The sequence below is a fragment of the Phasianus colchicus genome, chromosome 10 (assembly GCF_987193195.1).
Source record: "Phasianus colchicus chromosome 10, bPhaCol1.hap1.1, whole genome shotgun sequence".
NCBI classification, from domain to species: Eukaryota; Metazoa; Chordata; class Aves; order Galliformes; family Phasianidae; genus Phasianus; species Phasianus colchicus.
Window position 1 is genome coordinate 16,674,770 of NC_143445.1, and position 26,685 is coordinate 16,701,454.

At 62.1% G+C, this 26,685-nt stretch overlaps 5 protein-coding genes and 1 long non-coding RNA gene across 12 annotated transcripts; 3 read left to right on the top strand and 3 right to left on the bottom strand.

The window, feature by feature from the left end:
- The first annotated feature begins 34 nt into the window (after window positions 1–34).
- On the top strand, window positions 35–4,099 carry EEF1AKMT4 (EEF1A lysine methyltransferase 4). Of its 2 annotated transcripts, XR_004168332.2 has the most exons (4): window positions 35–325; window positions 1,512–1,795; window positions 3,193–3,778; window positions 4,004–4,099. XR_004168332.2 is itself a non-coding variant. In XM_031603543.2 (3 exons), the coding sequence occupies exons 1-3, from the start codon at window positions 151–153 to the stop codon at window positions 3,478–3,480; spliced, it is 747 nt and encodes a 248-aa protein (XP_031459403.2). In that variant the 5' UTR covers window positions 35–150; the 3' UTR covers window positions 3,481–3,972. The 2 variants fall into 2 exon arrangements, 1 of the variants encoding a protein (XP_031459403.2); XM_031603543.2 differs by lacking the exon at window positions 4,004–4,099 and having other exon boundaries at window positions 3,193–3,972.
- CAMK2N2 (calcium/calmodulin dependent protein kinase II inhibitor 2) lies at window positions 3,961–7,269 on the bottom strand. Its single transcript, XM_031603550.2, has 2 exons — window positions 7,015–7,269; window positions 3,961–5,522 (listed from the first exon to the last, which is right to left on the bottom strand). The coding sequence occupies exons 1-2, from the start codon at window positions 7,181–7,183 to the stop codon at window positions 5,452–5,454; spliced, it is 240 nt and encodes a 79-aa protein (XP_031459410.1). The 5' UTR covers window positions 7,184–7,269; the 3' UTR covers window positions 3,961–5,451.
- LOC149916635 (uncharacterized) lies at window positions 4,325–13,164 on the top strand. Its single transcript, XR_016469694.1, has 2 exons — window positions 4,325–5,260; window positions 12,364–13,164. It is a non-coding gene; the product is annotated as an uncharacterized LOC149916635 (long non-coding RNA).
- Window positions 10,210–12,457, bottom strand: LOC116235401 (mitochondrial ubiquitin ligase activator of nfkb 1-A-like). The gene is made up of 4 exons (XM_090147486.1): window positions 12,325–12,457; window positions 12,027–12,114; window positions 11,825–11,945; window positions 10,210–11,648 (listed from the first exon to the last, which is right to left on the bottom strand). Exons 1-4 carry the CDS (start codon window positions 12,439–12,441, stop codon window positions 10,967–10,969), a joined length of 1,008 nt encoding a protein of 335 aa, XP_090003612.1. The 5' UTR covers window positions 12,442–12,457; the 3' UTR covers window positions 10,210–10,966.
- Window positions 13,026–20,058, bottom strand: ECE2 (endothelin converting enzyme 2). Of its 5 annotated transcripts, none has more exons than XM_031603546.2 (19): window positions 19,900–20,057; window positions 18,511–18,597; window positions 18,032–18,176; window positions 17,682–17,897; window positions 17,483–17,607; window positions 17,258–17,404; window positions 17,118–17,183; window positions 16,777–16,965; window positions 16,368–16,510; window positions 16,165–16,279; window positions 15,806–15,916; window positions 15,531–15,629; window positions 15,376–15,453; window positions 15,173–15,276; window positions 14,703–14,813; window positions 14,519–14,586; window positions 13,796–13,986; window positions 13,626–13,721; window positions 13,027–13,533 (listed from the first exon to the last, which is right to left on the bottom strand). In XM_031603546.2, the coding sequence occupies exons 1-19, from the start codon at window positions 19,939–19,941 to the stop codon at window positions 13,357–13,359; spliced, it is 2,310 nt and encodes a 769-aa protein (XP_031459406.2). In that variant the 5' UTR covers window positions 19,942–20,057; the 3' UTR covers window positions 13,027–13,356. The 5 variants fall into 5 exon arrangements, 4 of the variants coding, with proteins under 4 accessions (XP_031459407.2, XP_031459406.2, XP_090003605.1 ...); XM_090147479.1 differs by having other exon boundaries at window positions 18,511–18,567; window positions 19,900–20,027; XM_090147480.1 differs by lacking the exon at window positions 19,900–20,057 and adding an exon at window positions 18,648–18,824 and having other exon boundaries at window positions 13,031–13,533; window positions 18,511–18,567.
- PSMD2 (proteasome 26S subunit ubiquitin receptor, non-ATPase 2) lies at window positions 18,897–26,495 on the top strand. 2 transcript variants are annotated; one of them, XM_031603545.2, is made up of 21 exons: window positions 18,897–19,034; window positions 21,258–21,314; window positions 21,550–21,714; window positions 21,850–21,971; window positions 22,081–22,305; window positions 22,401–22,559; window positions 22,802–22,946; window positions 23,156–23,216; window positions 23,377–23,523; window positions 23,657–23,763; window positions 23,915–24,042; window positions 24,119–24,206; window positions 24,331–24,493; window positions 24,572–24,673; window positions 24,760–24,905; window positions 25,081–25,164; window positions 25,327–25,495; window positions 25,579–25,673; window positions 25,781–25,907; window positions 25,985–26,103; window positions 26,190–26,495. In XM_031603545.2, exons 1-21 carry the CDS (start codon window positions 18,900–18,902, stop codon window positions 26,370–26,372), a joined length of 2,727 nt encoding a protein of 908 aa, XP_031459405.2. In that variant the 5' UTR covers window positions 18,897–18,899; the 3' UTR covers window positions 26,373–26,495. The 2 variants fall into 2 exon arrangements, with proteins under 2 accessions (XP_031459405.2, XP_031459404.1); XM_031603544.2 differs by lacking the exon at window positions 18,897–19,034 and adding an exon at window positions 20,835–21,012.
- The last annotated feature ends 190 nt before the right edge of the window (window positions 26,496–26,685 follow it).

Consider the following 26,685-nt stretch of genomic DNA (forward strand, 5'->3'; position numbering starts at 1 on the left):
GGTGAAGACGCGTTTCCAGCCAGAAGGCCTGAGCGGTAGGACCGGAAGTCCTTAGCGAGGAGACCGGAAATCTGTTGGCAGCGCAGCGCTCCCAGCCGGAAGCCCTTAGCAGACGCACACCGGAAGCTGCACGTGTTCGCCGCCGTCGCCATGGAGCGGCGCCCCCCGCCCGCCGCCGCCAATCGGTGCTACGCGCAGCGCCGCTTCTGGGAGGAGCGGTATCGCCGGGCGGGCGCTGAGCCCCAGGAGTGGTTGGGCGGCTTCGAGCGATTCCGCGCGTTGTTGGAGCCCGAGCTGCGTCCCGACGACCGCATCCTCGTGCTCGGTAGGGGCGCGGTGTCAGGGCGGGCGGTGGCCCCGGGGTCGGGGGGTGCGGGTGTAGCGGTGCGGGACGGGGCGGGGCGGGGGGGCGGCGGGGCGGTGTCAGTGCGCACTAATCCCACCTGAGCCGCGCGGCTTAGCGGGCTGAGCTGAGCCGGGCAGGTGTCGTCAGGCGGTGTCATCGCCGATCCCCTTAGCGGCTCAGCGGCTCTGGACAGCGACCCCCGGGGCTGAGCGTGCCCCTCCGTGCCCGGCTCGGAACCGTGCTGCCATCCGTTGGAGTCCGGGGGAGATTCGGCGGGAGCCCGCTTGGGCGTCCCATTGGAGTCACCCCCCAGATGAGCATCCCCGGGACACTGCTCGGCTCATGGATTGCACGGACTGGGTTGGGGGATGCGAGGTTATCGGGGTCTCATTGGGGTGAGGATACAAGATCTTGGGGGTCCCATTGCTGTAGGGAGCACAAGGTCTTGGTAGTCTCATTAGGATCAGCCCCTGGCTGGGCATTCCCAGGACATTTCTGCTGGGGTCCCTGGGGGTGTGGGCAGGGTTGAAAGGCACAGGGGCCCCTTTGGGGTCCCAAGGGGCATAAGGCTGGGCCCCACTTAGGGGTCCCATTGAGATTATCCCCACCTGAATGTTCCTGAGACAGCACTTGGGTCCCGAGGTGCATTGGCAGGCTTAGGGGATACAGGCAGGATCAGGTGGCACACGGTCTTTTGGGTGTCACTGGGGACATACTCCAGCTTGAGCATCCCCCGGACATCCCTGCTCAGGTCACAGAGGATGTGGACAGGGTTGGGGGGCATGGGCATGGTGGCAGGATTATGGGACACAGTATCTTGGGGTTCTCACTGGCATGCCACTAGGGTTTCCAGAGGGCCGAAGGCAGGATCTTGCTTGGGGGTCCTATTGGACTGAGGGACACAAGGCGGGATTCCACCTGGAGGTCACACAGTGTCAGTCCCCAGCCACGCATCCCTGGGACAGCACTTGGGTCTTGCGGAGCATGGATAGGGTTGGGGAGCACAAGCATTTGGGGTTCCCGTTATGCTCCTATTGGGTTTGGGAGCTCAGGTTCTTGGGATTGTCCTGTCAGAGTCCCATCGGAACTGGTGGTGCAATGCTGGGCCCTGCCTGAGAGTCCTATTGGGACCAACCCCCAACTGAGCATCCCCATCCCGGCACAGGCTGTGGGACCAGTGCCCTGAGCTACGAGCTGCATGAGCTGGGCTACCCTGACGTCACCAGCATCGACTTCTCGCCCGCCTGCGTGGAGGCCATGCGCTCCCACTATGCCCACTGCCCCCAGCTGCGCTGGGCCGTCATGGACATGCGCTCCCTGACCTTCCCTGATGCTTCCTTTGACGTGGTGCTGGAGAAGGGCACGCTGGACGTGCTGTTGGTGGAGGAGGCTGACCCCTGGCATGTGTCCTCCCGCGGTGCTGCTGCGATGCACCGGGTGCTGGCAGAGGTATGGAGGGATGGGGCAGTGCCCCCCCCCCCCCCCATGGTCCCTGAGTGATAAGTGATGGGGCTGGAGGGGCACAGGGAGATAATCCCCCAACCCCTTTTGGTGCCTCCCCCAGACTCTTGTAGCCCAAATCCCCAGGAGTGTCACAAATATTGAGCCCCATCCCCACAGCTATGGGTACACAGGGGGCAGTGTGGCCTTGCCAGCCCCAGGCAAGGTGACAGCAGTGGGGCAGTGACAGCTCATCTACCCCCCCCATACCAGCTCAGCTTCGATCTCCTTAGCGGGGTCCCTGTCCTGCAGTCCCCACCTCAGTGTTGCCATGGAAACCCCCGTCAGCATCGACAGGGCTGTGGCGTTGCCACGGGGACGGGTGATGCCTCGGGGCCCCCATTAATTGGCAGCAGAACGGAGCTGCCTCGGTGCAGCAGGGGGGGCAGTGGGGTGCCGGCAACCCCCGGCCCTCCTCCCCAGGGGCTGACATCAGAACCACAGCCCCCACATGGCTGGGGCTGCTCCCCATCCCCTCATGCCCCATAGCATCCCAGCTGAGTGGGGCACCCTGCACACTGCCTGCAACAAGCCCAACCCTGGCATCCCATCCCTGCCAGTCCTTGTCACTGGGCCAAGCAGTAAGGATTTAGGGCTTTTTTTTTCTCCCATTTTTAATCCTGCATTCAATCTCTGCCCTCCCCCAGCACCGCCGGGCACAGCACCATCCTTTGGTCCCCGCTGTCCTCACAGAGGGCTCAGCCCTCTCCTTGGTGGGCACCCACTGCTTTTCCCACCCCCTTTGCTGCATTGGGCCCCCCTTACGGATTCCACTGCTGCCTCTGACCTGGAAACCTCCATTATGCCGCCACTGTCCCAGGGGGGGCCGAGCAGCCCCCGCCCCATAATCCTCTTAGGGAGCCCCCTAACGGGATCACTGCTGCGTGGTGACGGGGGGGGGATGACTTAGGGACGCCCCTGGGGACATTCCCGTCCCTATGCCCAGCACTGGGTGGGGGCCTGTCCCAGTATGGGGTGGTCCTTGGCCAATAATGTTATGGGGATTTTTGGGATGGAGCCCCGGTGCTGTGCCGGGATCCCATTGCCGCAGCCACCCCGGCACTCCTTGGCATGCAGAGCACGCGGGCGCCGGCCGCGAGAGCCTTTTGACATTGTATAAAGCCAAGCAAGAAAATTGATGTTCTTTTCCATCCTATTAGCGGGGGCTTAGCTCCAGCCAGGAGAAAATGGTGATTAAAGGGCCGAGTCCTTCCCCATTCCAATCGCACCTGGGAGGGGGGGGGGGGGCAGAGGGTGAGGGGGACAGAGGGGTCTCGGGGGGGGTGGGGGGGGCTGGGGCTGATGAATGGGACAAACTGACAGCATTTTCTCCCCCCCACACACAGGTGAGCCGCGTGCTGCGCCCGGGGGGCCGCTTCCTCTCCATCACCTTCGCGCAGCCCCATTTCCGCGCCCCGCACTACGCACAGGAGGCCTTTGGCTGGTCCCTGCAGCACGCCGCCTGCGGGGACACCTTCCACTACTTCGTCTACATCATGTGCAAGGGGCAGCCCCTGGCCCCCTCCGACCTGGCCCTGGGCAGGCAGCTGGGACGACCCCCCCCGGCCCCACCGCCCCCAATCACCCTGGCAGAGGATGAGGATGAGGATTTCCTCCGCGCCATCGAACTGTGACCCCGCGGCGTCACCTCTGTGCCTTTCTTTTTGGGTGTGGGAATCCAACTCCCCATCCCATTGTATGGGAAGGGGGGGCAGCTGGGCCGTGTGCTGCCCAATGCTTTGTGCCCCCCCTCTCGGATTGCAGCCAGAGTGCTGGAAATGAGACTGCGGCGGGTTTAATTCCAACCCCCCCAGTGCTGCTGTGACACAGTGCCAGGCCTGGGGGGGGGGGAGGAGGAGATGTGACCCTGCCGTGCTGTCCCCTGCGGTCTGGGGACACCCCTGTGCCAGGGGAGGTGACACACAGAGCAGGGTAGGTGACACTTGTGATCAGGCACGGGGCTCCTGCCACACACAGCAGGCAGGTGACACAGTGGTTGAAAGGGGTGTCCCATGCCCAGGGCTCTGCCGTCGCAGCGTAAGTGGGTCAGCAGGGCCCCCCCGGAACCATAGGGTGTTGTGAAGGGGGGGGGAGGAAGGATCAGACGGCAGCAATACATGGATGTATTTTATTCATCGCGTTTTGTTCACCGTACAGTGACAAATGGCGTTGGACGTTACAATGGACCGTTGGTAGAACACGATGGCGCACGGATCGCTCCTCTTCCTCATTTATTTTGTGATTGTGTCTGTGTGGTTTCCTTTTTTTTTTTTTTTTTCTTTTTTTTTTCTTTTTCCTTTTTTTTTGTTTTTTGTTTGCGTTGTTGTCCCCATAAACGCGACCGAAAAAAGGATGACGGCTTTTCTCATGCACACCCTCCTCCCCCCCCCCCCCCGACCCTCCCCAAAGAAGCTTCTTACAAAACAAAATTAAATTAAAGTACAAAATTAAAAACGACAACTGAGGAGCGGACCCCCATTCCCCCACAGCCCCCCACAAACCCACATCCCTCCGGGCAGAGGCGGCCGCGGGGCAATGGATGATGGCGGTGCGGTTCCCCCCCCCACGCTGCGTTTTTCCTCTCTTTTTTCCCTTTCTCTCTCTTTTTTTTTTCTCCTACCCCCCCCCCCCGTTTTTTTCTTCCCCCCCCTTTTTCTCTCTTTTTTCCCTTTTCTGTTTTATCCTCCTTTCTTTTCTCCTTTTCCCCTCTTTTTTTACTTTTCCCCCTTTTCCCCCGTTTTCTTTTCTCCTTTCTTCCCTTTCCCCATGTTCTCTATTTTTTCCCCCATTTCCCCCCTCTCTCTCTTTTCAATATTTTTTTCCCCTTTTCACTCTTTTTTGTTCTCCCCCATTCACTTTTTTTCCCCTTTTCACTAATTTTATTTTCTCCCTTTCACTTTTTCCCCCTTTTCACTCTTTTTTTGTTTCCCCCTTTTCATTCTCTTTTTGTTATTTCCCATTTTCACTCATTTTCCCCCCTTTTCACTCTTAATTGCCCCCTTTCTCTCTTTTTATCCCCCCTTTTCACTCCTTTCTCTCTTTCCCCCCTTTTCTCTCTTTTTCTCCTTTTTTCTCTCTTTCTCTCTCCATCTCCCCCCCTTATTTATATTTTTTTTCTCTCTTTTTGTTGTTTTCTTATGGAAAAAAATATGACCCCTTTTACACTGCAGACTCCAACAGCGGACCGACGTCGGCGGATCGATCGTTTTTAACAAAGATTCGGATCGATAGATATAAAAATACAAATATGAGGATTTTTCCTGTTAAAAAGAAGCGTGCCGGAGTGGGGCTGACCCTCGACACCAGGACACGGCGCTCGGGCCACCAAAGCTCATGCAGAAAACGATGGAGCAAAGAATATCTCCGGGCAGCAGCAGCGCTCCGAGTCCGCTCCGACCCCCCCACACCTTAAAGGTATGTATTTTTTGGGGGGGGGTCCCTCTGCCCAGGGGAAGGGGGGGGTAAAGTGCATGGCCCGAGGGGGCGGCCCCGAAGGCGGGGATGGAGCGGGGGCCCCCGGCGTGCGGTACCCCCTCCCCGGGGTGTGGGGGGGGGCGTGGGCATGGCCCCCCCCCTCCGTGGGTCCTGGTGGTGGTTCTCCGGGTTTATACCCCCGATGGCGACTTCTCCGTCATGCCCTTGAGCACCTCGTCTATCCGGTCATCCTCGATCACCACTGCGGGGACACGTTGTGGGGGGGGGGGAACGCGGGTGGGTGTGGGGACGCGAGCGGGGGTGGCTGCATACCCTCCCTCTCCCCCTCCCTGCAGCCCCATCGTTGCCCCATTCCGAGCGCTTGGGTATGAGACCCTCGCCCTATGGGATGTGGGTTGGGGTGCCCCCCCCCCCCCCCGGCAGCCAGGTGTGGGTGGTTGGATGGGGAAATGGGGGTGGGAAGGACCCCCCCCCCTCCGCGCTGCGGCACCGCTGATGAGAGCAACAGGAGCAGAATGGGTAATGACCCAGTGGGGGGGGCATCATCGGGCCCCCACGGCATCGCTCGCTGCAGTGTGGTGTTATGGGGGGAGCTCTGAGGACCCCACCACCACCACCCTGGTGATCAGCATCATCAGACACCCCCCCCCCCCACCCAATCATCTCTCTTCGGACAGACCCCCCACAAACAGCAATAGGCGTCAGCAGAGCACCACCGGACAGAGCCCTCCATCAGCATCATCACTGTGCAGGACCCCCCAGCATCCCCCACTGGGCCTCCCCCAGCCCCACTGAGAGGGTCCGCTTCTCCCCATCCATCAGCACTGCAAAATGAGTTGGGGGGGCACGGGCAGCGGTGCATCATCTCTCAGGGGTGTGAGTGTGGGTGCTGGGGGGAGGTGGGGGGGGGCTGTGTGCCCCCTTTTTGCTCAAGAGGAGGGTTGGCTGTGCCCCCTCCGAGCAGGTGGGGAGAGAGCTGTTATCAGGGTTCCCCGAGGATGGATGGATGGGGATTTAGCCGGGGGTGGGGGGAGTATTTATTTGGGTTCGGATTGAGCTGCTATAGGGTCTCTGCGGCATGAAGGGAAGCAGGGGGGGGAGGGAGGGGGGAAGGAACATACACACAGCCTTACGGAGCCCCGGGGGGGCACAAAGCGGGGGTGATGCTGCTAAGCATCGCTGCTGTGGGCTCTCTGCAGCAGGCGGGGATGTGGCAGGGACGGTGCTATGGGGCCGGGGGGCTGCCTATGGAGCCGGGGGGGGCATCCCGGGGGGGGTGCGGCAACCGCTAAGAGCAGCTCCGGGGAAAGCGGGGGGGGGGGCAGCCCCAGGGATGCCCGGCGTACTCCGGGGCCAGCGGTGGGGTCCATCCTGCGGCTTTGGGGCTGCGCCGCAGAGTGTGATTCCTGGAGCTGCCCATTGCCAGGGAACAGAGCCGGGGATGGTGCGGGGCAGAGGCGGGGATGCGGCGCTGGGGATGCTATGGGGCACAGCTGCAGCCCGGGGACGCCGGGGGGGGGGAGAAGGGGGTCACAGCCGACGATGCTATAGGGCAGCGCTAAGGATGCTATAGGGCACAGCCGGGGTTCCCGGCTCTGCTATAGAGCACAGCCGCAGGTGCAGCGGCAGAGCGATGCCGGGGGCAGCACCGGGGGTATCGGGGATGCTGCGGGGCGCAACCGGGGGTCGGGGGGGAAGCGAGGGGTCGCGGTGCCGGGTCGGGGGGTCCGTACCTCTCTTGGCGCGGCCGATCTGTCCCAACTTGGGGGGCCGCTTGCCCTGGTTGCCCCCGAAGAAGGCGTTGGTGTCCTGCAGGCGGCAGCTGAAGGGCAGCTCCCCCGCCTCGGGCTCGGCGCCGTAGCGACCCACCTTGTCCTCGCCGTAGGGCAGCACCTGCGACATGGCGGGGCCGAGCGGGCCGAGCCGCGCCGCGCCGAGCCGGGAGCCAGTCTGCGGCGGCGGCGGCGGCGGCGGGGAGGAAAGCCGGGCGGAAGGATGAAGTCATGCATCCGGGGGGAGCGGGGACCCCCCCCACCCCGGCGGGGCGGGAGGGGGCGGCTCCGAGCTCCGCGGACGGGACGGGACGCGTGGGGGGACCGGGGGGGGCTGCCCGTCCCCGTGTCCCGGGGTCCGTCCGGTCTCGGTGCGCCCATCCCCAGCGCAGCACCGCATGCGTGGGTCCCCCCCTCCCCACTGAGCCCGTGGCCCAGGCAGAGATCCCCGTGTCAGTTCCCAGCACGGCGCTGCATCCCCATCGCTGACAGCCTCTCCTGTAGCCCCCATGCAGGGCTTCCCTTTCTGTGGGTCCGTGTGGGTCACCGCACACGCGTGCATCCAAATGGTTGCGCGCTGGGTGTATCTGTGGGGCTGTGGTTTGGGCACAGACCCGTGGGTACCCATGAGGATACTGCTGCCCCCCGGCTCAGCCGTTGCCTCAGGACAGAGCCATGGGGCAGGAAGGACAAGAAGGGACAAAGCCATCCCCACAGGGATGTGACATAGGTCGGTTGCTGTTAGCCCCCAAAGACCATCATGCCTCCCCCAAAGAGCACAGCTGCACCATGTTGGCATCAGTGGCCCTGAGAAAGCCCCACCTGGGACCCCTCCCCATCACCAGGGTGTTATTTAGGCTCAGGTTTGTGGGAAGGAGGGATGGGCTCCATTTCTCAATGCCACCATCCTCCTGTGCTTTGAGATCACACATGAAAGCTGCTGTAGAAAAGCATCAGTGGGGCCGGTCCACGCGAGAGGGCAGGTGCTGCTATTTCGGGAAGGCTTGGCTGTGCTGTTCTCTTTGTGCTGGGCTCTGCAGAGCCTGCTCCCTTCTGAGAGCAGCGCTGGGGCAGCAGTGCTTCCTCCCCACCAGAGAGGCAATCCTTTATCACTGCCTTTGCTGGGGAACCGGCTCCAGCCCCTTCATCTGGCAGCTTCTGCTCCCACAAAAAGAAGCGCCTGGGAAAATAGGCGAGAGGCCCACGCTGAGATGTGCCCTGCTTTCCCCATCGCCAGGCCCACGTGCCTCTGCCCATGGGCAGGGAGCGGTGAGCCACAGGGCTGGGGAGCAGATGGGCTGCGGGGGGGATGGCAGCGAGGTGTTGTGCACGGGGGCTGGGTCAGGGTGGGGGCACCATGCTGGTGATGGGTGAGCAGGGATAGGGCTTTGGTTTGCCCTTATAGCTGGGCTCTTGGTGTTTGGGATGTAGGTGGGCAAGTGGCCTATGTGGGTGGGTGTCACAGCGGGGGCTGGCTCTCCCCCCAGGCAGCAGGTCGGGTGCTGGCGGTGCAGAGCTGTGCCTGCAGCCTGCTCCTGGTGCCTCCATCTGCTTGCTGCCAGCCCTGCCAAGAAACGTGAAATGGCACTTCTGCTTGCCGGGTGCCATCTCCCTGCTGCCACCACCCTGAGCACCTGTCCCCAGCGTGCTGTGTGGGGTCAGTGAGGGTCACCTGCAAGTGCTACCTGCGTCCTCATATGGGGCAGTAAGGTAGAGCTCTGAGCTGTGCCAGGTGCTTTGTGGGAAAAGCCTTTTGTCCCATGGGGTCCCAGGACAGGGGAGATCAACCCCGTTATGCAGACAGCATTCCCGCAGGGGTGACGAGCTCCATCCCTCATCTGTCACCATATCTCTGTCACCATGACAACAGACAAGGAGGCAGGTGGCAGCGAGCTGGCAGCCCTGGGGGGCAAGGTGGGGGCAGCAGGCACCCACAGGGCACTGGGTGGGGCTGGCAGCAGTGGGGACACCCTGGTCCTCTCGAGTGCTGTGGGAGGGGAATGTAGCTCAGCACCATGTTCTCTGAATGTGTCCCCAAAATAAATGTCCCCAGGGTGATGGTGGGGATGTGCAGTGGGTTCACCCAGGGGCACGGGCACGGCAGCTCCACGCAGGGCAGTTGGCATTGCTGGGCTCTGGCTGGTGCTGAGAGGTTGAATCATGGTGCTGCCCGGCACCGCTCCGGGCTGCACTGCAGGGTTTGTGTGGCTGGGTTACCATGTGGCTGGTTGCTTTTCTGGGGGCACAAGGTGGCAGGAGGGGTGCCTGCACCTCTCTGTGTGCCTGCAGGGACAGGGTGCAGTGGGACAGATCCCCTTCCTTCTGTACCCTCAGTGCTATGGGGCTTCAGCCAGGGGTGGCCGTGGACCCCTCTGCCCATCCCTGGCTCAGCCCCAGGAGCGAGGAGAGCAGTCTCCGGGTGCGCAGACACCTCCCAGCCCACGCACCCACTCGCGCCAGCAGCTCTTGGCACGCGGGGAACGCGTTCCTGGCAGCCCAGCCCTCTCCCATCTGGTATTTATCTCCTTCCCGAAATCCCTCCTGCTGCGGGGGAAACGACCGGCTGGTGCAGGGGACTCGGTCCCCACTGCTCACTCTGCAGCGCGGCCATACTGGTGAGGGGGAGAGACTGGGGTGAGAGAATGTGGGGAAAGGTGGGGAAACTCCCTCACTTCAATGACGCGTGCGGGTCCCTGGTGGTTCAGCTGGGTGTTTTGGGGGCATCACAGCTGGCAGTGGGCCCTGGGGACAACGCCTCTGCCCCAAGTGAGTGCCTGACCCCAAATCAGGAGTGATGGGATAGCTGCACCGGGGAAGGGGGCACAGAACCCCATACCCATACACTGCTGTCAGGTTGCCAGCATCACTCCCACCCCAAATCCCGGGTGCCCCAAAGCTGCAGGAGCTGGGAGAGCCCATGGGTTGCCTGGCAACAGCAGGCAGTGATGGGGAGCAGTCCAGGGGAGCAGTTGCTATGGAGACCGGAAGAGCACAGTTGCCTTGGTAACAGCAACCCCCCCCTTTTTCATCCCCATCCTTGCACTTTTTGGGGCTGTCCCAAAGGATGTACCCACAGTCAGGGGTCCCCTGCCCAGCTGGGTAGGGATGGTGGCATTTCCCAGCCCTACTGTAACGACGCAAAAGAAAACGCGAGCCTGTGCTTGGCTCCTCAGCTTTATCAATGACAAACAACCGCGCGTCACTCCTGCGCTGGCTCCAGGGCGGGTGCATGGGGCTCAGCGGGTGCTGGAGGCTGCCTCAGGGCTGTCCTTCAGCTCTGGGAAGGCTGTGGTGTGGGACGGCAGGATGCCGCAGCACACACTGTCCCCATTTCCCTGCCCAGGTGCCAGAGAAGCAAGGGAATTTTTCAGCCCTCACGGGGTCTGCTTAGTGGGTGTAGGCACACGGTAGGGGAATGCTGGTGCCAGGGTGTGACACAGTGGTGGCTCTGGGTGGTTTCTGTACCCCACCTTCCCCAGCTGTGTCTCACTAGCCCTGGGATCTCCCTCCAGTCCTATGATTTACCCACAGGCAAAACCACACATCAGAAAAGCAAAATAAGGGAAAAAAAGCCACGCTGCAGGCAGCAGAGGGAAGGGGGGGAGTGTTCAGGACTCAGACAATAGACCCAGAATGGCACAGGGCATCCTCTCCTCGTGTCAGGCACCAGGAGTACACTGACCCTATGCTCTCATATTAGAGGTGGAGGTGTGACTTGGGCAGACAAAGGGGCAAATAAGATGACTGGGCTGTATATCCCCTCAGCCCTACCCTGGAATAGACAGGGGTAAGCCAGGACCCCTCCCTCCACAGCAGGAACCACCCAGCTGCACGCCAGGGGACAGCTGAGATTTCTACAAGCTTCACACCAGGCTTGGTTGGCACAGCTCTGCTGTCCTCCCCCCCAATGCTCTCAGGCCTGGTACAGGGGCACAACGCGGTCAATGGGCCCCCGGCAGATGGGGCAGAGACGAGTGGGCAAGGCCTGGAAGCAGCGGAAGCAGCAGCAGATGTGGCCACAGCCCAGGAGGACGCACTCACGGGGCCGGGAAAGGCAAACCACACAGGAGTCCTCCAGCCCCTCGTCGCTGTCCTCCTCCACCTCTGGCTCCTTGTCCTGGTGCTTGTGGCGGATGGCACGGCACAGGGTGTGCAGGAGGACAGCCAGCCCCACCATGGCACACAACATAGCTGCCCCCTTCCAAAACCCTCTGGCTGACTCCAACTCGGCCAGCACCGTCTGCCAGTCCCCCAGGCACAAGAAATACTCGCCCTCCTGTGCCGGTGGCTGGAGGTGCAGGGAGCCGTCAGGGTGCAGGGCCAGCTCCCCAATGCCTGTCAGCCCAGCCCCCACCCGCAGCATCTCCTCTGTCTCGAGAATGCCTTTGGGTTTCTCCCCACTCAGGTAGTGGCCCAGCAGGTCGCGGAAGCCGTGGGCTGGCTGCTGGAAGCGCTCGTACACCATCTCCAGAGGCAGGCAGACGGCTCGCAGTGGGCTCTCCACGCTCACCTGCGTCACTGCCTCGGCATCCGGGGAGGCCAGCAAGAAGGGGACAGTGTAGACCTGCTCTGAGAGCACCCGCTCGCTCTCAGTCCTGCAAGTGGAGAGCACAGCACTGAGATGTGGAGAACGTGAAAGAAACCTGAGCTGCTAGGGCTGAACTGGGGGTAAGGACTGGAGTCTCTGCCTTTCTGCCTCTCATGTGTCCCCAGAGGCTGGGGTCTGGACCGCCGGTGCAAGCCTGGCCCCGATGTCCCTTCTGTTGCTCACCAGCTCCGTGCCAAGCTGTTCCAGATCAGCCGATGCTCTTTCAGAAGCAGCTTCTGGATCACACCCTGCATCCCCCCGTGGTAATGGCTGGACAGCGCAGCCTTGGCTGGCAGCACAATGCCTGAGGACAAATGGATGTATCACAGCCAAAGGAGAAGAGCTTGCTCCCCGTCCTCAGCATGTGGCCATGGGGACACCTTACCTTCCAGGGCAACATAAGGCAGGCATCTCCCATCGGCTGCAGACACCAGTGCTGTTAAACTGTCATCAACCTGGAGCTTTGGGGCCTCCTGGAAGAGTAGGGCTGAGCATGAACACAGGCACAGGCAGATGGGCTGGCAGTGCAGGGTTTGTGCATGGCATTTGGCAGGACGTGACCTGCCTGGTGCAAGGCATCATGACACTGATGGAGAGCATAGACATCAGCAGGGTGCACCGGCTCTGGACTGGACAATGGGGCAGGGACAGCAGGCGGGGAAGGGCACAGTGAGACAGGCTACCTGTATGCGTGCCACAACTCGGGCTTTCTTCCTGTACAGGTAGTAGAAGAGGCCGGAGAAGGCGAGGCTGGAGCCCAGGCACAGCAGCTCCACCGGAGTGATGGGCGGCGCATCCATGGCACGGGCTGGGGCAGCAGCTCTGCAAGGCGAGCACGTGGCTGGGGCGGCGCTGGGGACGTCCCACCACCTGTGACCCCGCGGGGGTCAGCTCAGCACCCGCAGTGCTGGGGCCCGAGCCCCGCACCCGGCCCGCGGCCTGCACTCCTTCCTCATCCTGCACCCGGCCCGGGCCCCGCACCCAGGACCTCACCGGTGCCCGGCGCTCCCCGGCAGACCCGGAGCTCCCAGCCCAGCCCCCCGGCTCGGCCTCAGCCCCCCGGTCCGGCCCCGCCGCCGCCGCTCACCCCGGCCCGGCCCGGCCCGGCCCCGCCGCCCCTCGAGGAGCCTAAGCCCGGACCCAGGCCCTGCCGCGCTGCCTGCTGGGAGATGTAGTGCAGCCTGCGCAGGGCGGCGGCGGGGCCCGCGGGAGCCGGAACTACGTCTCCCATCATCCCTCGCGTCGAACTACAGTTCCCGTAGTGCCCCGCGAGAGCCAGCGCCGCTCGCTGCGAGGCCTGCGAGTGCCTACGAGTCCCGGCGGGCGTTGCGCGTCGCGATGCCGCCCGTGCGGGTGCTCAGCGCCGCGGCCGCCATTTTCCCTCCCGTCGCGGCCGAGGCGGTCCGCGCATCCCGTTAGCGGCGCGGTTCCTCGCATCGCGGTCCCCACGAAGGACCCGGAGATGTTGGCGTTGGTGGAAACTGCGTTTAATCGTTCAATAAAGTCAGCGATTGCCACCCGCAGCGGAAGGCACCAGTGCCCGCGGCCGGGCCCGGCGGGCAGGGATGGGGGAGCCAAGCCGGGGCGGGAGGGAGCGCGGGGTCGGCGGGGCCGGGCGGCTCCCGGCCTCCATCCGCACAGCCCGGGGACGCGTCCCTGGCACGAGCGGGGCGGGGGGCAGAGCTGGGGCGCCTCCGGAGCGGGGGTCCCCGTCCCTACCACACCTCACAGTGCTTGCCGGGGTTCATGGGCGAGCCCAGCGGGCAGCCGAAGTGCTGCACGAAGTCCCGCGAGTTGCTGAGGGTGCCGATGACGCGGTACTTGTCGGGGCTGTGCGGGTCGGTCACCAGCCCTTCGTGGGAGCTCTCGGGCGTCCGCACCGAGCACCACACCTGGGGGAGGGGAGTGGCCGTAGGGACGGGGAAACCCCCGCGGTGGGCACAGAAGTGGCACCCGGGGGGCCGCGAAGGGCGCAGAGCCGTACTTGCGCAAAGCCCACGAAGAACAGCTGGTGGTTGGTGAGCGCCAGGGCCGGGAGCTGCTTCTCCTCTCCGTTCTTCTGCAGCCAAGATTTGTACGCCTGTGGGATGGATGCCGTGAAACCGTGGCAGGGGGTTAAGGGCTGAGCCCCCCCGCCCCGGCGGTCCCGCTCACGTTGTAGGCCGCCTTCAGCCCGCCGTTGTCGGCGATGTTCTCTCCCAGCGTCTGGCGGCCGTTGACGTTCTCGCGGTGCACGGTGTAGCGGCCGTACTGCTCCGTCATGCAGGCCGTGCGGTTCTTGAAGGCCTCCAGCGAGGAGTTCTGCCACCAGGGCCGCAGGTTGCCTTCCTTGTCGTACTCGCGGCCTGCGGGACCGAGCCGTGGGGCGGCGACCCCAAACTTGTTGCAGGGTTCCCCAAAACCGAGCGCCGTGGGGACTTGGGTTCGTGTGCTCTGGGGGCACGGTGTCCCCCAGCCCCTGCAGTGTGTTTATCCACCTCCAGAGCCCCCCGCTATTCCCCGTGACCACAAATTCCCCCATGACCCCTGCTCATCCCCGCTGGCTCTGGTGAAGGTGCAAAGCAGAGCGGATGTGAGAGGGACTCATCCCAAAAGCAGGATGAGGCTGGGGGGCCACGGGCCGGCCCGAGCTGCAGACACCGTGTCCTCACCAAGCGGATGGAGTGAAAGCTGCACAGAGAAGCCGGGGGGAGGTATCGGCAGGTGCCACCTGGGGAGACAGGACATAGAAGGGGAAGCCAGCCAGCTGGGTTGGGGAGTGGCCAGGGCCACAAGCATGCATAATGCAATGGATGGCAAAGCGGCACCCCCTCCCCACAACCAGGGGATGAGTCTGGGAGGGGGATGGGAAGGCGACAGAGGCTCCTGTTGTCTCACCTTGGTCATCGAAGGCGTGGGTCAGCTCGTGCCCCATCACCACACCGATACCACCGAAATTGAGGGCTCTATGGGGCCGCAGGAAAGAGATGAGTGAGTACAAAAGGGGTGCAGCTGGGCAGCCCCTCCAGCTCATGAGTGCCTCCCAGCCGGGAGCTGCCCCTCAGCTCCATATCGGGCTCACTTGGGGTGGTTGCGAGCATAGAACGGTGCCTGCAAGATGCCAGCGGGGAAGACGATGCCGTTCTTGGTGGGCAGGTAGTAGGCATTGACAGTCTGTGGGGTCATGCTCCACCTGGGGAATGGGAGACAGGGACATGTCCGCTCTGCCCAGCCTCCCCAGGGCCCTCCCCTGCCATCTCCCTCCTTGGGTCCTCCCTGCAAGGGGCTAGCACCCACCCCATGGCCAAAGGACCCTGCATCCATCCTGGGGAAAAGCCAGAGTCCCCGCAATTATCTGTGCCACCTCATCTCTTGAAGTGCTCTAACACTTGTTCCCATCCCGGTGGGGTCAACCTGTGGGAAAGGGGTGCCTAAGTGACCCAGGACCCCTAAGCCACCTCTAGGTGACTTGCTGCCACCATGACACCATGAAGGTGCCAGCCCTGCTCTCTGCTCACATCCTCCACCCCCATAGCCCTCCATCCCACTTACTGATCACGGTTGGGAGGTTTCCGCAGCTGGTCAGCCATCACTTTGGCAGAGAAGTTGTAGAAGTTGAGCATGTTCTGGAAGAAGGAGTCCTCTGAGACCTCGTACTGGTGAGGAAGAGGATGGGTGAGGAAGGACTGTCTCTTGCTGCATCGTCCTACCATAGGTTGTGTGAATGTGTCTGACCCCTCCCCATGAGCCCCTACCCCATCGTAGACATCATCCAGCTCTTTGTTGTCCAGGATGAAGTCTGGGAAGCCAATCATGTCATAGATGGCATCTGCCTGCATGAAGAGAAGCCCTGGTGGTTAGCCCTGGTGGGGCTGGGGAATACTGGAGGAGTCTCCTGGGGATCTCCCACCTTCTCCTTGGCAGCCTGCCTGGTCTTCTCATCCATCCAATCTAGCTGTTCCAAGGATACCTCAAAAGCTGTCCGGATCTCGCTGATCATCTCCTCTGCCTGGGGACAGGAGGAGATGCTGTGTTCCCCATGCCACTCATGCGGGGATGGGTTGGGCATGTGGTCATGGTTAAGCCCCACACCCCGTCCCCAATACTGGGGGTCCCATTTCACCACTCCCCAGGATCTGGGGGAAAACAGGAGATCTCATGGATGGGGAGGGGATGTGTCCTCACAATGGCCTTGCTGTCCCGGTCAAAGGTGGCTTTGACGAAGAGGGAGCCCAGGGCGAAGCCCAGTGTGTCATCAGTGTTCGAGATACAGGTCTGCCAGCGAGGCGTGCAGGACTGTGGGAGTGAGACCAGAGCCCTGGAGATGCCAGGGTAGCCACAGACATCCCTCCCTGCCCACTGCTTCCTTCCCAGCTGTGGGGAGATGCTCCACAGTAAAACCCTGCACCCCAAAAGTTGTTACCCAAATCCTTCTTCAGCATCTGGGGCTTAATATCCCAAGGGGTGCCCAAGGGCAGAAGCGATCCCAACTATCCCTGCACTGCTGCGGATAGAGAAGAGTGGCCTCAACCCCCTCCCGTTACCTTCCTGGTGCCATAGAGTGTCTCCAGCAGCCTCTCCTGGGCTGTTTCAAAGCGCTGGTCCAGGCTGGAGGCTGTTTTCTGCACCAGGTTCCAGATCAGGTAGTTGTTCAGGACACTGTGGGGCAGAGGGATGTTTCATGTGGCCACGAGACCAGTGCATGCAGGATGTCCTATGCCCAAATGGGGTCCCTGGGAATGCTCACCTCCTGTCGGTGCTGTTGATGAGCTCAGACACCTGCTGGAGATAGGCGTCCCCATACACCACCACAGGCTCCGTCTCAGCTAGCTCCAGTGGGGCCAGTGCATAGGAAAGGTAATCCAGCCAGTCGATGGCAGGGGCAAGGACCTGCAGGGACATGGGGACATGGTTCTGCACCTCTCCTCCTGGGAGTTCCAAGGTCCCCCACCACTCCAAATCTGTTTTCTGTCCCGAACTGCTGCTCCCACAGCTGCAGGATAAAGGATGCCCACAGAGCTCCCCAAATCCCATTGATGATGGGTGAGCACCGCACTGCAGCACCTCTGCATGCTGGGCTGCCCAGGGTGTGCTGAGTATGGCCCCACACTGGACAGCCTCCCTTTGTGTCCCAGACCCAGGGAATGCATGCCCACCTGCAGCTCAGCGATGCTCATCTTGTGGTAGATTTTCTCATCATCCCGCCGCTCAGCCTGTGGCACGGTGATGTTGGCCAGCAGTGTCTCAAAGTCCAGTACCTGCTGCATCTGCAGGCGGGTGGGCTCCTTGGACCCCCCCAGCAGCATGCCCAGCTCCACCATGTAGTCCAGGTATGCAGTAAGGACCTGGTGAGATCCCAAGACACATCTGCAGCTCTTCTCTGCCCATGCATTCCTGGTTTGGCCACCTCATGCCACCTCTGAGGGGCTCAGACCTGCTGCCCCACTGGACCCGCTGTCTCTGAACCCCCAGCTCCATGCAGTGCTCCTGGACTCACCTTCTCATTGGCAGTCTTGTTCAGGTAGTAATCCCGAGATGGAAGGAAAAGCCCTGACTGGTCCACCTTGGGGACAGAGGGGCAGCATGGGCATCCCATACGTCCCAGTGCCCCCAGTGCCTGCTTCCTCCAGTGCCCACCTGGATGATGTTGCTGTTGGAGCTCTTGGAGTCTGCACCCACATAGACGGTGAAGAACGGGGTTGCTCGGTAGGTGCCTGATACCGTCTTCAGCACCTCCATGAAGCTGCTCTGGTTCCAGGAGCCGGTGATGTTCCATCCGCCGATCTGCCACCAAATGGTACCAGGAAGTGTTTGCCACCCAGTGCTGTGGCTCCAGGACTGTCCCCAGGGCTGAGCCCTCACCTTGTCAATGAGATCTATGAGGGGCTGGGAGCCCAGCTCCTCGATTCTTTGCTCCTTGAGGCAGGACAGGTAGTAGCGCTGCGTCTTCCTCTCTGCCTCGCTGCTGGAGTTGAAGCTGGAGTTCTCTGCGGGATACTACAGCTCAGCCAAACCCCTTCTGCTGGCACCCTCAGACAGCCCCCAACCCCTCCATGCCCACCAAGGAGGTGCTTCATGATGGCCTGGTTCTGGTCCCAGATGCTGTTGAAGGTGCTCCACTTGGAGCGCCCATTGGGCAGTGGGTTCCTCTTGATCCAGCCTCCGCACGAGTACTGGTAGAAGTCCTGGCAGGGGTCAGTGTCTGTGTCCAGGGCCTCCAGGATCTTGCTGGCCACCCGGACGCAGGCTTCTGTCAGGCACATGGTGTGGGAGGGATCTGCAGGGAAAGGTGTGCTGGGGGGAAACTGAGGAACAGAGTGGGACTGCTCCTCGGGATGGGTACAGCACCTGGCAACCTGCTGTCCCCACGAGGGGCGATGCCATTTCTACCCCAGCGTGGCAGTCTCCTACCTCTGCTGTACTGGATGGCCAGAGCCACAATGGTGATGCCGAGCAGCAGAGCCAGCGTGACGGTGACGGTGCAGAGCACCAGCTCCAGCTGGGAGCGCGAGGCCAGGTGGCTCAGCAGCGGCCCCGTCCCCTTCCGAAACCCCACCTGGGTAGGAGACAGGGGCTGACATCACATCGAGTCCCCAGACTGCTCCCAGGTGCCCTGGCTTGGCTGTGGGGCATGGGGACCAGATGGGGACTAAGCTTGTAATCAGGCACCCTGAAACCAGTGCATCCCTTGCGGATGAGCCATTTGTGGATGCTGGTGCACCCCCCCTCGAGCTGCAGGGAAGGGGAACACTCTCTGCTGCATTTTGGCTGCCTCCCAGCACATCATCTAGGGGCAGCCAAGGCTGGCTGGGCTCCCGGCCCCACTCCTGCTGCAGGCTGGGGCTGCAGGAAAGGGGTCCCAAGCAAAATAGGACTGGGGCATAGCTCACCTCCACGCTGTCAGGGGAAGCGCTGCCATCCCCTGCTGGCTCCGGCCCCTCATCCTCCTGCAGAGTGGCATGCTTGTAGTCAGGCATCTGAGGGGGGAAAGCAGGGTGGGGGGGCTGCACCCCACTGCCCCCTCTACCTCCTACAGCAGGTGCATGGGGGGGACAGGACCTCCCCCAGAAGCTGGCCCCATCCCCGGTTCACCCTGGGGAGCGCAATGCGGGATGCTGGTGGGGGCCTTGGGGGCCCAAGCATCCCTGCGTGTCACCATGGCAACAGCAGCATCACCCCGCTGACAGGTGCCACATCGCCACGGAGATGCACTCCCTATCTCCTGGCAACCGTTGCTTAGTGCTGCTGCCTCGCCCCTCCCCCCCACCTGGAACTTTCCATGCAGATGTGCACTGGTCTGAAACATCTGGAAGCCCTCTCCCCTTCCTCCACCCATGCAGGGCAGGGTGCAGGGATGCAGGGGAACAGGGATACCATGGGGGCATCAGCTGGTTGCAAAGGACCAGTGACACTGGTGAGACAGGGACCCTTTTGCACCAGAGTGGGGGGATAGCCCTACTGCTTGCACTCTCCCAACCACAGAGGCTGCAAAGGGCTCAGCTAAGAGGGAGGGATGGGGGGGATTGAATTGGAGGAAGAAGCAGGGTGCTTTGGCATAGAGTTTCTGGGTATGCACTATCCTTAGGCTTCAGAGTTAACGCCTGGGTGGGCTGCGGCTCAGCCTCCATCTGCGCATCTCTGCAGTGCTCAGGGGCATGAAGTTGCTGGGGTGTGTGTGGGGGGGGAAGGATAAGCGCTCTGCTCCCCGCTCCCAGTTTTCCTGCCCATCACTGGAACCCAAGGAGGTTGCTAAGCAGGGGGGGTTCCATCACTGTGGGATGGTGGCATTGGACAGCCTGGTATGTGGGATTGGGGCCGGCTGGGTGCCCCAGTCTGCCGCGGTGCCCCATGTCACCTCCAGCCCCACTTCTCCTGGCACCCTGAGGCTGAGGCAGGACGCAGCCTATGGGCTTTTCCTTCCCCATCCATGGGGGGGAGGAGGAAATGGGCCCCTCCAGTCCCCAGGCTTGCTGTAGGGCAGCAACTAGAAGCTCCAGGTGTGCACCCCGCTCTGGCGCAGCGAGGGGCTGTGGGTTCATCCCGAGCTGCCTCATTTCTCCCAGCGGGGAGGTCCCTTTGCCCCTCTCCCCCTGCCGCCGTGGGGAGCCTCCCCAGCCCCCCCCTTCCCACAGGCTCTCAATCCCCTTTCTCCCCCCGGCTCCTTCCCCCCGCATCCCCCCGCAGCCCTCCCCATCTCCCGCAGCTCTCCAGCCCCAACACGCGGGCTGTCCCCGCGCCCCCCCATCCTGTCCCCTGTGTCCCTCCCTGCCGACACTCACGGCGTGTCCGAGCTCCTGCAGGGCCACGTTCATCCTGGCCATCCCGCCTAGCTCCGCTCCCCGCCCGGCCCGCGCCGGGCCCCCGCCGCCGCCGCAGCGCCGCCTGCCTCCGCCATGGCCCGGCACCGGCACCGGGAATAGGTCCGGGAGTTGGAGCGGCGCCGGGCAGGGATGGATGGAGCCGCCGCAGAGGGAAGGGGCCGGGGTTTGGGGACCAGCGGGGTGCGGCTCGTTGGCACCGGGGGGTGGGGACGGTTGAGACCGGCGCCCCCAGGGGTGGCTGGAGCCGGGGCACCGCTCCGCCCGGCCCCGCCGCCGAGGTGACCGCGAGGGGCAGCGCCCTCCGCGCGCACGGGCGGAGCCCCGGCACCGGCACCGCACCGGGCTCGGGTGCGGTCACAGCGATGCGCACAGCGGGACTGGCACAGGGTTCATCACCGGGGACACGCACAGCCGCACCGCTCCCGTGCCGCACGGCACGGCCGCCCACACGGTGTCACGCGCGGTGTCACGTACAGCCACAGCCGCCCACGGCAGTGGTGGCTCGGCAGCACCGTACGGGGTGGGAAAGCGGTGCGTCCCGGCGATGCCACCGCCGGGTTCCAGCGGGCGGGTGGCTGTACCGGCGGGCACAGCGCTACGCGCCCGTGTGTGTGTCGTGCGCGTCCGGCAGCGGTTCCACGCGTGTCACTGCGTCGGGGGCAGTGATCCCCGCTAGGCTCCCCGTCCCCGTGTCCCCAAGTCCCCATCCCGTCCCATCCCCGCCACTGCCGCGCCCCACGCAGCGCCCGTCAGCGCCCGGCGCTGCACCACACGGGGAGCGCCCGCTCAGCCCCGCCCGTCGCCCCGCCCACTCCAACCCTCGGCAACGCCCGGCGGGCGCGAGGTGATGACGCCACGAAGACGACGGGCTGCGATTGGCTGCGGGCGCGGGCCGGGCGCAGGCGCAGAGCGTGGCCGGTGTGCGGCGGAGCGGCCATGGACGCGGGCGGCGGCGGCGGGCAGAGCCGGGTGCAGGGCGGGCCGGGGTCGGGTGGTGACGAGAAGCCCACGCCGCTGTGGGGCCGGGACCGTCGGGATCCGCCCACAGGGCCCGAGAAGGAGCAGGAACTGGTGAGCGTCGCCCGGGGAGCTGAGTCACGGGGGGGCGGTGGCGTCATCGGGGCTCCCTCCGGCCGCGTGACGTCACCGGGGCGAGGGGCTCCCGCCGTGACGTCATGTGGTGACACGGCCTGGGGGTTCCGGCGTTCACTGTCATCGTGGTAGGGGCCCCGCAGGTGGCTCTCTGCTATTATGAAGAGGAACACCGGTGTCCGTGCACTGGGGTGCCCCTAACCGAATTTTTCCCCCCCCGGCAGTCGGAGGAGGACAAACAGCTGCAGGATGAGCTGGAGATGCTGGTGGAGCGCCTCGGGGTGAGTGCGTGCCTCTCAAACTGCAGAACTGTGGGGGGGAGAAATCTACTGTGCCACAGCCTTGTGGGTACTCAGGGCTGTGCTCGGTGTGTGACTTTCTGTTCACTGTGCCACAGCCCTGTGGATCTGACTTTAGCCCTGCAGGGTGGAGGGCTGCCCTGCTCTGTGTTTGGGAGGGCACTGAGCCCAGAAGTACCACCTCATGTACTTCCTGATGGGTCTCTTCCCTGTGCAGGAGAAGGACACGTCTCTCTACCGCCCGGCACTGGAGGAGCTGCGCAGGCAGATCCGTTCCTCCACCACCTCTATGACCTCTGTCCCCAAGCCCCTCAAGTTCCTCCGACCACACTATGGCAAGCTGAAGGAGATCTATGAGAATATGGCTCCTGGGGAGAACAAGGTGAGCGCTGCCATCCTGTGTGGGCTGTGACTTGCCAGGTCCCTGCCTTTCCCCCCTGTGGGCACTGGGAGGGTGCTGTTTCCTGGGATGCACTCAATCCCCTGTGAGTCTGAAGTTCCGGCTCTCTGTCCCCAGCGCTTTGCAGCAGACATAATTTCTGTCCTGGCTATGACCATGAGTGGAGAGCGTGAGTGTCTGAAGTACCGCCTAGTGGGCTCTCAGGAGGAGCTGGCATCGTGGGGGCATGAATATGTCAGGTGAGCCTGGCTGGGAATGGGGCTTGGGGTGGACAAGGACAGCTGCCTCACATCCCTGGGGCTGGGCGAGGCTGGTTTCTGTGGTGGTAATGTCCCCTTCTCCCTGCAGGCACCTGGCAGGGGAGGTGGCCAAGGAGTGGCAGGAGATTGATGAAGCCGACAAGGCGCAGAGGGACACGCTCCTCACTCTGGTCAAGGAGATCGTCCCTTACAACATGGCTCACAATGCAGAGCACGAGGCTTGTGACCTGCTCATGGAGATCGAGCAGATGGACATGCTGGAGAAGTACATCGACGACAATGCCTACTCGAAAGTGTGCCTCTACCTGACCAGGTGAGGGACTGGTGCATCTGTCTGGCCCCTGGTGGGCTGAGGCTGCCCGGCTTCATTATCTGACACTCATCCTCACATGCATCTCCTCCTCAAAGCTGCGTAAGCTATGTCCCAGAGCCTGAGAACTCTGCTCTCCTACGCTGTGCCCTGGGCATTTTCCGCAAGTTCAACCGTTACCCTGAAGCCCTGCGCCTGGCTCTGATGCTCAACGACGTGGAGCTGGTGGAGGACATCTTCACCTCCTGCAAAGATGTGTAAGTAGAGACTGTCCCAGCACTTTGGGGGGGCTCAACTGAGTAGGATCCTGACACTCAGATGCGGGTGGGGGCTTGGGCAGAGACTCTTGTCCCCAAAATAAAGATAAGCAGGAGCCAATCATCTCTGGGCTGCTCCTGTATGCTTCTTGAGCAGGGTGGGCTGAGGTATATGTCTGCTGTTTGGCTAGCATTAGGGCTGCTTGGGGGCTGGGTGCTTTCAAAGCCTCTTCCCTCTGCAGAGTTGTCCAGAAGCAGATGGCCTTTATGCTGGGCCGCCATGGGGTCTTCCTGGAGCTGAATGAAGATGTGGAGGAGTACGAGGACCTGACTGAGATCATGTCCAACGTCCAGCTCAACAGCAACTTCCTGGCCTTGGCCAGAGAGGTGAGCACTGTGCTGGAGAAAGATCCCTGTGCTGCTCCAGGATGGGATTTGCTCTGGTTGCCAGGCTTTGTGCTCTTTGGCAAGACCTAGGGAGAGAGATCCCTTATCCCTATGAGCTTGGCCAGATCCCAGTGGAGAAGCTGTCTTTATAGACCAGCTGCTGTGGTGTGTTTGTGGGGAGATAACCCCTTTTTCCCTTGTCTCTGCAGCTGGACATCATGGAGCCTAAAGTACCAGATGATATTTACAAAACCCATCTGGAAAATAACCGTAAGAGCTGATGTTTTGACCTTGGCTGTCTGTGGATAGAGCAGACCCCGTTGCCTGTGGTGGGCTTTGGCTGCTCCTTCCCAGTGGCCTCATCCCAGCCTGGTATGGGACAACTGTGCAGTGGAGGGCTGGCCTGCCTCACTCTGATCTTGCTCCCCAGGGTTTGGGGGCAGTGGTTCCCAAGTGGACTCAGCCCGGATGAATTTGGCCTCCTCCTTTGTGAATGGCTTTGTGAATGCTGCATTTGGCCAAGACAAGCTGCTGACGGATGATGGCAATAAATGGTTATACAAGAACAAGGACCACGGTGAGGGCTGCAGGTGTCTGTGGGCTTGGGGGTTGGGCCCTGCTGAAAGCGAGGCAGTTGGGTACAGTTCTGCTGTGTCCCCAGCCAGCAGGCCAGTCACACTGACTTGGGCTTTTCTCTCTGGGAACCACAGGGATGTTGAGTGCCGCAGCTTCATTGGGCACTATACTGCTGTGGGACGTGGATGGGGGCCTCACACAGATCGACAAATACCTCTATTCGTCAGAAGATTACATTAAGGTGAGTGGCACTGATCTCAGCCCCATGCTTACTTGATGACAACCAGCATGTCCTGGGCAGCAGGTGTAACCCACGGGGTGACGTGAGTCGCTTGCTGGAAGGGAACTCTGTGTGGTGGTGGCTGGTGCATAATGGTGCCTCTGTCTCGTAGTCGGGTGCCCTCCTGGCCTGTGGCATCGTCAACTCAGGAGTGAGGAATGAGTGTGACCCTGCCCTGGCCCTGCTATCTGACTACGTTCTCCACAACAGCAACACCATGCGGATTGGAGCCATTTTTGGGTAAGGGTCTGCCCTGGCCTCCCTGGCTGTGTGGGGTGGTGCAGCCATCCCTGACATTCCTCTGGGCTCTCCATAGGCTGGGGCTGGCCTATGCGGGCTCCAACCGTGAGGATGTACTGACTTTGCTGCTGCCAGTGATGGGGGACTCCAAGTCCAGCATGGAGGTAGGGAGCAGAGCAGGGTGTGCCACACAAGTCTCTGACAGCTCCTGGAGATGCTGGGGCTGGTTTGGGCTCTGCATGTCCGTGTGTGATGTGCTGTGCCCTAAGAGCATGGCTCCCTCCCAAGGTGGCTGGTGTGACCGCCCTGGCCTGTGGTATGATATCTGTGGGCTCTTGCAATGGGGATGTCACCTCCACCATCCTCCAGACCATCATGGAGAAATCAGAGACAGAGCTGAAGGACACCTATGCCCGGTGGCTGCCGCTTGGCCTGGGCTTGAACCACTTGGGTAAGGAAGGTTCTGGTGGTCCTGTGAGCTGGACTGCGAGCATCCCTTGGGTGCCCTGAGCTCTGTGCCTCTCTACAGGCAAGGGAGAGGCCATCGAGGCCATCCTGGCAGCCCTGGAGGTGGTGTCGGAGCCGTTCCGCAGCTTTGCCAACACGTTGGTGGACATCTGTGCCTACGCTGGTGCGTTGAGCTGACCAAGGCTGAGGGAGGTGGGAGCAGGACCTGGCCTTCCTTCTGCTCATTCTTGCCCACTGCTGACCCCACAGGTTCAGGGAATGTCCTGAAGGTACAGCAGCTCTTGCACATCTGCAGCGAGCACTTTGACTCCAAGGAGAAAGAGGAGGACAAGGATAAGAAGGACAAAAAGGAGAAAGAGAAGAAAGAAAGCTCAGCTGACATGGGGGCGCACCAGGTACGGAAACAGGCTGGAACCTGCAGCCAGGATGTAGGAACTGCCCTATGTGGGGACAGACCCAGAGGAAGCAGCCCTAGCAGTATCCTCTGCTCTCACTGTCCAGCTGGGCTGTAAGAGGTTGGGTTTGGGGTTGGTGGTCCCTGCCTTGCACTCAGTACTGGTGTCCCTGCAGGGTGTAGCAGTGTTGGGCATCGCACTTATTGCCATGGGTGAGGAGATTGGTGCTGAGATGGCCCTGCGCACGTTTGGTCACCTGGTGAGTGACAGTGGGGGGACAGTGTGGGGCTGGGAAGGGACCTGGATGAAGAGGGCAGATTTTCTCTCACACCTTGACCTTGGTAAGCTGGGTTGTGGATGACCCACCGTGCCCTTGCCCCCGCCTGGGGTTTAATTCCCTCTCTACCCCCGTTCCATGCAGCTGCGGTATGGGGAGCCCACCCTGCGCCGTGCTGTGCCCCTGGCCCTGGCGCTCATCTCTGTCTCTAACCCCCGACTCAACATCCTCGACACCCTCAGCAAGTTCTCCCATGATGCTGACCCCGAAGTCTCCTACAACTCCATCTTTGCCATGGGCATGGTGGGCAGTGGTAAGCCTGGGTGGCAGCTTATCTGTCAAGGGGGTGGTGCCCCAATTTCTGAAGGCTTGTGTCCCAATCCTTGCCTTTTCCAGGTACCAATAACGCCCGGCTGGCTGCTATGCTGCGGCAGCTCGCCCAGTACCACGCCAAGGACCCCAACAATCTCTTCATGGTGCGGTTAGCCCAGGTGATGATCCCACACTTGTGGTTGGGAAGAGGCAGGGGAGCAGTGGGACGGAGGAGCTACCATGTGCTGCCCCACTATGTGCTCACGTGCTTTCTGTGCCACACCAGGGCCTGACCCACTTGGGCAAGGGGACGCTCACCCTGTGTCCCTACCACAGCGATCGTCAGCTCATGAGCCAGGTGGCTGTAGCTGGACTGTTGACCGTCCTTGTGTCCTTCCTGGATGTGCGCAACAGTGAGTAATGCGTGCTTAGCCACTGCCCCAGCACCCCTTCATCCCACACCCACGCTCTTGCTTTCATCCCCTTCCAGTTATACTGGGCAAGTCCCACTACGTCCTCTACGGACTGGTTGCGGCCATGCAGCCTCGCATGTTGGTTACCTTTGATGAGGAGCTTCGGCCTCTGCCCGTGTCGGTTCGGGTCGGACAGGTGAGGGGGCAGCTGGAGCCCGGTGTGGGTGGCTGGGGGTTCTACCCCCATATCTCCTCCTCTTTCACTTTGCTTTTCCCCTGCAGGCTGTGGATGTGGTGGGCCAAGCAGGCAAGCCCAAAACCATCACTGGCTTCCAAACCCATACCACACCCGTGCTGCTGGCACACGGTGAGCGGGCAGAGCTGGCCACTGAAGAGCATGTGCCTGTGACACCCATCTTGGAGGGATTCGTCATCCTGCGCAAGAACCCCAACTATGATGTTTGAGCTGGGGGAACTGGGGCTTGGGAGCTGGGGAGAGGCAGTGTGGGTCGGGGGGAAGGATGATTGGTTTTGTTTTTTTTTTTATTTGTTACTGGGAGATGAGGAAATAAAGTATACATATACCTATGGTGCTGTGCTATCCTTGCATTCTCATCCTCGTGGAGGACTCAATACCCCTGTAAGTGCCCTGGGGGTTTGGTAGCTTCACAGTTGCTCCAAATAGAATTGCTCTGCGGTAGGGAGGGGGGCACCGGAGGAAGATTTGGGGGAAGAAGAAAACCCCGTCCTGCTTCCAAACCAGCAGGGTTGGTGTCCT